A 10,818-nucleotide genomic window follows, 5' to 3' on the forward strand; every position below is an offset into this window, starting at 1 on the left:
ATTTTGTAATTTTTCAAAATAAAAAAGTACTCCCAAATTCATCCAAAATTATTTCGAGCTTAAAATTATTCCTATCAAAATGGACCAAAGTTTCGGAATTAATGATTTCTTCGTCAAATATCAAATTTTGCCAGTCCAGACTGCGAGGACTTAGAAGGTGTATATTATATTGCTCTTCAATTCTAAGTGGGAATAGGGATAATTTAGACTTAGAAAATCTTGCAGAACTTTATATGGTATCCACTATGCTTACTTTAATACTCAAAAACAGAAGTTTAAGAAGAACCTCTGTTTTGCAGCTAGTCGATCTCTTGAATAAAAGAGCAAAATTCTCTAAAGACGATTTAAATTTAGAAGTTGTAAATGATCTTGAACTTATAGAAAGACAGTGGAGCTTGAATACAAAGTATATTTTTTTCGACTACTTTACCTTGGTTGACCTCGAAAAAGATGAAATGAGCACTGCTTATGAACAAAAAATTTATGGAGAGGCTCTGTTAGTAGAAAAAATGGAAGAATTAGATGATCACCACAAAAAATCAGTAATAATGAGCACAGAAGGGCCAAATTTGTCAGTATTAAAAACTCCAGACTCTTTTCGCCTCTCCAAACTTTTATCAGCAATAAAAAACCCAAGGATTCAAACACAAATAAAGATTTCTGCACTAAAGTCTTTGACTAAATCTCTAACTTCCTCAAAAATTTCATGTAAATTATTTTTTATATATGTAGATGAGCTTGTGAAGATTTTGATGAATCTGAGTTGTAAAAGTTTCTGTACTAAAAAGCAGAATTTGGACAATTCTTCAAGAGATGAGTCAGCTTTTGATATTTCAGAGCTCATTTCAATTGAAGAAAATTCTCTGTTCTACCATCTTTCAATTGCTCTAAATGCAATTTTTATCTCGAGATCATATAGAAAGAATTTACTAGAATATCTAGCTGCATCTTACTCAATTACGCTCATTCACCACCTAAGTATTTGGATATTTAGTTCCTCTGAAGAATGGAGATCTGGTTCATTTTCCCTCCTTACAACCATTCTGATAATAATTTTAAAAACAGGAGTAATCTGCGATACTCCAAGAATTGAATCTCCACATGATTTATTTTTAGATAAGACGATCACGTATCTTAAAACATCCCCCTTGGTCCAGAACACGTTAATTCTCCCAACTTCAACAAGAGAAACAAAAGAATATAAGGAAATCTATGAAGTAGAACTACATGAAAATAGTGAGCATACCTCACCTCTCAAATTTGACGACGTAAAGAACGTCAATTTTTTGAAGCCTCTTGTTTCTAAAACAAATGCATCACAAGAAATTTCAAAGGTATTATGGGATTTGGATAGACTTTTTAGAAAAAGATCTATCAAAACAAGTGGCGTACCTCTTGGGGAATTTTTGTATTCGGTATTTTCGCTTTCATTTCCCTGGACAAGAATGACCAGTCAAGTTGTTCGCCTTGAAAGTGGAATATCAAAAATTAAGGACAGTATCGACTCTGTACTTTCAAAATTAATAATGTTGTTGGGCCAGAATAACCCTGAGTATCTTTCTGAAATTGAGAGATATTCTGATCTAATTAATTCTCATTCAAGGAATATTGATATTAAAATGCTTGCAGTACTTAAAGTTATTCATTCAATACTACATTCTTTCCAGCACGTAAATAGTGAGTCACTTTCAGAGACTCTTTCCAAATATTCTTCATTTATTGTTATAATCTTATCATATTTTAACAACTATTTCAGAGATAAAGATGGTAATTTTATAGTCGGAACAATCAGACCGAAGATAAGCTTTGGAATTTTTGATACAATTTCTCTTTGTTTGGACTCTTGTAATGGGGCTTTATGTGAATTATTATTTGATATTTTACCAAATAATATTCAATGGAGCTTTATTATATTGCAAGTACCGAAGCTAATTGATCCCATTAATACAGTTCAATCTCCTACTACTATGCTTCTAGTAACCAAATTATTGAGTAAGATGCCTCTAAAAAGATGGTTTGGAGAAGATCCAAGGTACACTTTAGAATGTTTGAAGCTGCTTATTTTAAACAAAAGTCTGTTTTGTAATAGAGAGCTCCCTGAACTACTGCTTTGCGCACAAAGTTTTCAAGATTCGTATTTTGTTAAGAAAGTAATATCTATTTTCGATAAAATCTCAGTTTTTGAAAACCCAAACCATCCGATTAATGCACTTTTACAAAAAAGCCTTCTTAAGTGGCTCCTAGGTGTAGGATTGGTTTCTAGTTCATTTGAAGTTCAAACAAAAATCTGGGATTTAAAGCTTGTTCTCTTGGATAAATGGGATTATGAACATTCTAATAATACTTATTCAATAATTTCTAACTTTCGGATTCCTAATGTTGATAATGTTGAAATAAATCAGCAAATATCTTGGGGGTTCATTTTCTCTAGGTCTATTAAGAGTTTAAATCACTTAATCAATAATATGAGTTATTTAGTGCCAATAAATGAAAATTTAACTAAATCATATATTGGATGGAGAAATGTGGAGTTCTTTGAGTATTTAGCCAGTATTTTAAGGTTCTTAGAAGTTTTTTTGACCATTCAACACAGACCAATTGAAACCGAGTCCAATGAAAATTTCGATCAAAATATTGGAGAAGTTCAACTAGTAATAACAACTTTAACTGAATCTATGGAAGTTATTGCAGAAGAAGTAATCACTCCTTTTTTAAATCTAATAACAATGCAAGATTCGAATATTGAAAGAGAAAGGCTTTTATTCACCAATTTAATGTTTGGGTTTCTCTGCAAGTTGAGTAGATTTTTGCCTTTCTCATCTCTTGTATTCCAAAAAATTGCTGATAACTTAAGTCTTTTTTCTTCATCTCTAAGTGAGCTTTCTCACTTAGAACTGAGTATTAATAGTTTTCTTTTACAAATACAGCTTGTTTTATGCATAATAAAAGCGGATCCAAGCTGCTTTGGAGTATTAAGAGAGCACATAATCATTTTAATTGGTAAGATATCTCCCAAGGAAATGTCTTCGGACCAGATGAACAAGCTTTTATCATTTTTACTGTTTTTGTTTGACAAAGGATTAAAGAATCACGAAATTTGTTCAAGACTATTAGAAAAGATCTCTTCACTCTGTAATCAAGCTCTTTTGAGGATGTCTGAAATTCTACCAAAGTCAAAAGATGGACATAACTTTACATTGGAATTGCCACAAAGCTTAAACTTCAACAATACCTATAATTTATTAATGGGAGTTTCTTTACTGTCACTGAAGCTTTCCCAGATAGTTTCAATTGATGATTCATCAAACTCTTTAAGTGAAGAGCTGAAAAAAGAGATATTCAACTCAGTGATACTAGGAATTGAAATATCGAGTAAAATTTCAATTAGTTCAGAGTTTTTGACGCTTTATTGCTCTTTGGACCAAATTAATATTTTACAGGAATCATTGGCCTTACTTTTATCTGCTCTTTCAATCTTCAACAGCTCAAGCTTGTCCATTGAAATGGAAGAGGAATTTATTAGAAAGCTCTTTAACCATATTTTTACAATATGGGAAAACTTTATATATTTAACTTCATTTTTTTCGAAAAGCCAAATGAACCACTCTGAAGAATTATACCATGAGCTTCGAACACAACAAAGTGAAAAGAAAGAATTCCATAAGGAAATAAAACTTTGTATTGATTATTATATTCAGATAATTACAATGGATATATTTACGGAGCTATTAACTAATAATCTAAATAACTTTGATCCTGGGAAGTTTACTGATGATTTAAAGAACATTTGGCTCTTCATAAACAATTCAGAAGAAAGTTTAAGTAAATTAAACTACCCTATTATTTATTTTGCGTCCTTTATATATAAGATCAAGGTCAAATCTAGTGGAACGTCAGATCTAGGAGATTGGAATAGAATATTTAACAAGAATTTTTATCTCAATGGCTTATTAGATTATGTTTTACTGAGAACTTCTGAAATTCTTGTTGAAATCAGAGAAATTTGTCTTGGAGAGCTTAGGTCTTGTACAATTGCTTCTCTTAGAGCAATGGCTAAACAGACAAACAAAAACTCGAACAAATTTAATGAAAATACTTTTCTTTCACAAATGTGTTGTCTTTTCCAATTTATAAAAGTCATTGGACTCTTTTTAGCAGAATTTGAAGGCCCTCATAATCTTTTAACTAATAACAAGTTGAAGCCTTTACTTAACTTTACCTTAGAATCTTTGGCACTCCTTAGTTGCATTTCTAAACAACTAGAAGCAGAACTTGAAAGAAATAATCGCTCTGGTTTCGAAACATGTATTCAAACTTGGTGGAAATATACATGCAAAATCACTGGCGAAAGTCAAAATATTGAACATTTTTCTTATATGATTACGCAGATAATTTCTCTATTATTGTGTTGTTCTTCGCAAATTATTCCAATTTCCGAGACACAAATGACGAATATAACGCAAGGAGCCAACCCAGTACCGCTTTCAGATTTGGCAAGATCTCAAAACCAAGGTTCTGCACGCTTTCACGACTTATTTATCAATCTCCTTGATACCGAAAGCTCTGTTGGTTTAAGGTTAAGTCGAGGAGCTCTACGTTTTCCTATTGAAATTAATGAAGAGAATGGCTTCCTCATGAGCAACGTAACTAAGAAAGAACTGAATAAACTGGATGGCTTTGATTTAAAAATTAATCCTAAAAAAGGCAGAATGCTTTTGGATAGCATTATTTTAAATGACTCTGTTCCAATCCCAATCAAATGTGGAGTTTTGAAATTATTTCTAAGTCTGGCTCTTTCATCATCGAAAAAGAAATTTATTAAGCAGTGGAAAATTGACGAGTTTTCAGATAAAATAAAAATTTTGAGTATTCTGGAGAAGGCCAAAATATCTAGGAGTTCTGAATTCCTCGTACTATCTTTGGCTCTATTAGAGGTACTCCTATCCTTTAATCCCAACCAACTAGTAAGTTCTGTTGAACATGTGAGAAAGCCTCTAAGAGCGTATTCTGATTCCCAATGTAGCTCAATAATGATTTTACTTGAGCTACTTAAGGTGGAAGCTGAAACATTTGAGGATTTGGATTTAAATTCTCGTACTTATCCAATAATCCAAGATTTATTTAACAAGTGTTTTGCATTACTTAAAGTTATGCAAAATTAAGTTATATAGTATTACTGAAATTAAATTATTTGCAGATTTATTTACAAAAATATAAACTAAATTTGATAACTAATCTATATAAATATAAATATATATATATATATATATATATGCATTGCTAATTATAATATTTAACAGTTTGCCGTAAATACAGTTTATAAACTTAATTCACCTGTAATATATCTTCTAAAGAAGGTGAGGCTTCACTTAAATGTCTTTGAAATTCAACTATAAAGTTATTTAATTCTTTCTCCTCACTAAGTGAAAAGTAGTCTTGGTTAATTAAGCCTTCTTTAATTTTCGTGAATGTGATTAGATGACTGAAACTATTATTTTCAGACTTTTCTTTTAAAACTTTTAATTCAGAGGATTTCTTCGAATCTTCTTCAATAGATTTAATCCAATTAGAAAAAAAAATCCTACCAAATTCAGAGCCTACAAATTCGAAGAATGTTGTTAATACGTTCATTTTAGTCATTAACTCAACGTTATTGAATTGCATCTTGCATTTAGACAACCTAGAATCAGCATCAGAAATAAGTCTTGAATCTTTCTGTAGTTCTGAAGCCTGTTTTAACCTTTTCTTTATAACAGTAAAATCGATACTAGAACTTGCTCGAATAAGAAATGGGTTCTTCCCAATTGTCCTTCTTTTTATTAAAAGACTATTTTCTACTTGTTTATATACTGTTACTGAACAAACGTCATCAAAACTTATAAAAATGATTCTCTTAGATGATTTCGTCTCATCAACTGGAATGAATTTTAGTCCAGATCCAGAAATGGTGATAAAACATTTGATCCCTAATTCGTGTAGGTTTGCTTTAGGATATACAATAACTATCAATTCATTTTGAGTACCTTTTTTATTTTCAAAACTCTCATATAAATAGTATAACTTCAAATTATCAGTTTCTCTAATGACCTGTAGAATTCTGTCTGAATCAGATAATATTCTCTTCGGTAGACCTGGAATCTCTCCATATATTTGAATATTCTGTTCAAATAACGATAATTCACCTTCTTTTATTTGCCGAGATAAATTCAAATCTGAATCCATAGTTGATGCTTGGGAATCCAGACTACTATTGTGTGTTCTCTTATTATCTTTTAATGAGCCAATGAAATTTTTAAGGTTTGCCACAGTAGTTTCCACGGATTTAATATGGAATGTTATGTATGTGCCATCCTGCTCCGAATATACCTTAATAGACGGAAAGTTCTTTGCAATGGAGTTTGAAATAAAATCTCGATCTAAGCTTGTAGATGAGTAAGGAGCAGAGCATGGAGTAATTACTGGAAGCTCATCATCAGAATAGCTTCTTAAGCCAGTTGAAGCTAAAAGCTGAATTTTTTCTCGAGAATTACTCATTCTTGAATCCTTCCAACAGATCAACTATATTTTAACATAAAACTTCAGCTAAAGCTATATGTTCGATAGCTTTTGAGTAAAATCAGCCATAGTCAAATTATCTTTCTAACTGAGTGAATCGGAAATTACGGTATAAATATTTCAGTAACACCCGATAGTTGGCGCACGCGCCAATGTGCACTTAGTGGAAATGCATAGCTTTTGTTTACAGGAGTAATAAGCCGTGGACTAAAGTCATTTGTCAAAAAAGATGAAATATAACTGGCAAAGATTGGGAAATGGCTGGTATGACCGGAGGAGGGACTCGAAAATGAGCTGGGAGGTTTCCGATCGTGATTTGAGGAGGAATATTATTGCAATAGCAAATAACGGGGGTCCTATAGCTATTTTGATGGCACTTCCTTCAGATGGAAATTCTCTGGTTTCTAACTTTTACCTGGCAACTTATACTTTTAGAGGGACTGAACTAGGTAGAATTGCTTGGATGGATCATATTCCAGTATCTATTGGGTGGACTCTAGAAAGTACCCTGTTGTCTATATTTTCTGATGGAACAATAAGGGTATTTTCCCCCCTATTAGAACAGTTGAGTGTTATAAGTTTGAAGCGGAACATAGAATCTACAGAGTGTATAATTATGGCTCGGGTACTTCCATATGGTATTTGTTTTGTGACTTCTAGTTATAATGTTCACTTTGTTTCAAATTCCAATATATCACAGAGTTATTGTTTGAATAATATACCACTTAGGTGTAGTCCACTGGAAATTTCAGTAACAATTCCAAATGAAAATGATTCAAATATCTCCTTTATATTTCCCACAAATGTTTTCCTCCCCCTTGAAGATAGTTCTATTGCTATAATTAGTATTTGGGATCCAAAAATTTCAAATTTAATTACTAAAGAAGGAATTGCATCTCCGAACCCAGTTGATCCAGCATATTTATCATTCAATTCAGATGGTGAGGCGAGGGAGAAGGTACTTGCATTCAGTGTCTCTCCAAATGGGGCAGTATTGGCTTCATTAACTGAATCTTTTGTTTTTTCATTGAGAAAAACCAATTCAATATTTGAAGATCCCATATTCTCATGCAAGTTGAATATATCATTTTCTAAGTTGAGGCAAATGGTTTGGTGTGGAAATGAGTCTGTAGCCTTAAATGTTGTTACTTCTACTTCAGATCCCTCCGGAAATCAAAAGCTGAAAAATGTAGTTTATATTGGAGGTCCTGATAATCAATGGCTAACATATAACTACGGTAGGCAGCCATTAATTCTAAATACTGAAGTCGACGGAGTTAAGGTTCAAACAGCAACACACTCTGATTTCTTGTATAGGGTCCCAGAATGTCTAGAAAGCGTTTTTGGAATAGGTAGTTGTGAACCTTCTGCAATGCTTTATTTTGCATATGAAAAACACATTTCGGGAGATATTACAGCTTATTATTCACTTAGGGCAATTTCTTCCCAATTAATAGAAGCAAGCTTAAAGTGTATTGATGCTTCTATTTGCAAGTTTCATGAGGAGGAAACTTGCATTAAACTTCTTAAAGTTGCATCATTCGGGAGACTTTTTTCTATTAAATCCTTAGGTTCAGATCAAATTGAGGCTAAGAAATGGGAAAGAAGTTATATATCAGCTTGTAGAGATCTTCGCATAGTAAAGGCAGTTAATCAGTCTAGTGCAGAGTTTAACACAAGTGTTGCTCAGCTCAGAACCTATGGTGTTAAGGTTCTTTCAACAAGATTGGCAAACCACAGATGCTATTTACTTTCAATAAAAATATGTGAATATTGCAACATTAGCTACTTTCATATACTATCCAGCTGGGCATGTGCAAAAATAAGACATTCATTAGAAGCTACTGACGAAGAATTGGCTGGGACTATAATTTCAAAGATTATTGGGAGTCAGGGTAGTAGTAGCGGATTTATAGAAAATGGTGTTGGAAGCTCTTGCTTTTCCATAATAGCTGATGAGGCAGCAAAGGCAGGAAGAATGCATCTTGCTATCCTTTTACTACAACATGAGCCAAATCTTCAAAGAAGAGTTGCCATACTACTTAAGCTACCAGCTTTTAAGCTAGCCGTTGAACAGTCTATAAAACACAGAGATATAGACCTTGTGTACGTTTGCGTTACCCACTTGTTGTTTGCATCATCCAAAGAAAAATTTAGAGAAATTGAAAATTCTTCTCCATTAACTTCTGAGTCGACTCAAAAGCATTATTGGGATTCTGAAACTATTGAGACTTTAGCCAATATTCCAGAAATGGTACCTTTTGTAATATATTACTGTACTAACTTAGGGGAAACTGACTTACTTCTTAAACTTTTTGAGGAGATGGAAAATTTCTTTGATGCTGGCTGGGTTAAGATTATGCTTGCAACTCTAGAGAAAAATTCTGTATTAGCAAAACTGGAGCATCTTGCGCATGCAGCTGCTTATTTCTCTTCATCTTTGAAATCAAAAAAATCTCTTGAAATTAGTAAAATGATCTCCAATAATACTTTAACTAAGTCATTAATATTACTAAAAAACACAATTCCTCAATCAAACGATAAAACTCAAGCAATATCTTTTATTCATTCTTCAAATCCTAATTCTGGTTCTTCTTTTGAACGTGAAGCTGTTATAGCTGAAATAGAGCTTATTCAATATCAGACAAATTTAGATAGCAAGTCTAAGCAAGCATCTTGGAGAACCTCTGAAATTCCAAATTTTGTTTCATTCGTTGGATGCTCACTTTCCACCACAATCAAATATCTTGCATTCCTAGGGCTTCTAGATGATCTTTTGCAGCTAAAAAATGCTTTAAATGTTCAGGATAAAATTTATTGGACGTATAAAATTAAAGGCCTTGCAATGGGAAAAAAGTTTCAAGAGCTTTCAGCTGAAGTTCAGTCTTTGAATTTGTCATACCCTCCCATTAGCTTGGAAAAGATCATTGATATTTGTATATATTATGATGCAAGACACATCGCAGCAAAACTAATTCCAAAGCTTAGAGATTCCGAAAAACAGAGCTACTGGTTTAATCGTGCAGGGATGTATAGAGAGACTCAACAGCTTAGAAATGCCAATAATAATGTTCAGAATAAAATATTGAATACTTTTTCTGGGGCTATTAGTGGTATTTTGAAAAAAGACTAAACTTATTTACACAATTATATGTTTATTACTAGCTATTAATTAGCATTATTTAAATTGATTATCATATTAGGAAATAATTCATTCTTTCTATATACAATAATACGTAATCGATGACTTTTTTTTTCAGAAAATTTGAATGAAAAAATTTATTCAAATTTCCTAGTAGATCTCAAAATAAGTGTATTTATTTTATCTTAATTTATAAAAATTGATTTACTTTATATCTAAATCTTTATAAAGTAAAATTAAACATTCCATGTAATCCGCATGCATGCACTATAATACTGAAAAACGAGGGCCATTCTTTAAAATTCAAAGTTGATTGAAGATGAGAGCAAGACACATATCCCTTTGCGTTTCTCCATACTTTATTATAATCGATATGTAAAGAATGCGAATATTTTTAGTATTACTCTTGGTTATTTCATTAAGTGAAGGCATTTTTGGAATAAAACAGGAGCAAAGCAAAGGAGGAAATGTAGTAAATGGTCCTCAAGTTTACAACAACCTTAAGGTAAACAATCAAATGAGAATCAAAAGTGAAGTTGGAGATGCAAGAAATCCTTCTCAAACAAAAATAGCAAAGATGGACGACTCTTTGATAACTTATAGAACAGCGGGAGTTGAAAAGCAAGATGTTGCTAATAACATTTCTGAAGTTCATGGATACAATAGTTTAAGAACCTCAGAGATTATTTATAACGGTACTCAGGTATTAACTTTGATGTTTTTTATTTCAGTAATTATTTTTGGTTTGTTTATTCTGGCGATTGCACTTATTCCAAGATATGCAAAAAGATTTGGCTTCAAGTCTAGAAGAGATGAAGTTCCAATTGAACAAGAGTGTGATGATTCTAATTTCAATGATATTGAAGGAAAGGTTTTAGTAGGAAGGGAAAAGAAGGATAACAATACAATGAATGGTCCTTCGCTCACTTTTACAAAAGTAAAGAACAACTCTTTGAGAAGGCATTCGCTAATTTCAGATGGAAGTTCCGATAGTTGCAAGATAACGACAAGACCTAGGTCTTCTTCTTCTCTTCCATCAGTTCAAGCATTTACTGAGGCGATGGAAGAAAGTACAACGGGGGATGAAAGCAGTACAAGAGCTAGTAAGCACATTACTTATA

The 10,818-nt window shown here is 32.3% G+C and overlaps 4 protein-coding genes across 4 annotated transcripts; 3 read left to right on the top strand and 1 right to left on the bottom strand.

The window, feature by feature from the left end:
* Positions 1-101: 101 nt before the first annotated feature.
* On the top strand, positions 102-5,162 carry Chro.70609 (hypothetical protein). The annotated part of the gene is made up of 1 exon (XM_661169.1): positions 102-5,162. The coding sequence occupies one exon, from the start codon at positions 102-104 to the stop codon at positions 5,160-5,162; it is 5,061 nt and encodes a 1,686-aa protein (XP_666261.1).
* A 163-nt stretch (positions 5,163-5,325) lies between these two features.
* Chro.70607 (hypothetical protein) lies at positions 5,326-6,534 on the bottom strand. The annotated part of the gene is made up of 1 exon (XM_661170.1): positions 5,326-6,534. One exon carries the CDS (start codon positions 6,532-6,534, stop codon positions 5,326-5,328), a length of 1,209 nt encoding a protein of 402 aa, XP_666262.1.
* A 250-nt stretch (positions 6,535-6,784) lies between these two features.
* On the top strand, positions 6,785-9,688 carry Chro.70606 (hypothetical protein). Its single annotated transcript, XM_661171.1, has 1 exon — positions 6,785-9,688. The coding sequence occupies one exon, from the start codon at positions 6,785-6,787 to the stop codon at positions 9,686-9,688; it is 2,904 nt and encodes a 967-aa protein (XP_666263.1).
* A 391-nt stretch (positions 9,689-10,079) lies between these two features.
* Positions 10,080-10,818, top strand: Chro.70605 (hypothetical protein; the record flags this gene model as incomplete). The annotated part of the gene is made up of 1 exon (XM_661172.1): positions 10,080-10,818. A coding segment is annotated over one exon (739 nt), but the record flags the coding sequence as incomplete, so codon positions are not given.

Source organism: Cryptosporidium hominis (genome assembly GCF_000006425.1).
Source record: "Cryptosporidium hominis TU502 chromosome 7 CHRO017137, whole genome shotgun sequence".
Lineage (NCBI taxonomy): Eukaryota > Apicomplexa > Conoidasida > Eucoccidiorida > Cryptosporidiidae > Cryptosporidium > Cryptosporidium hominis.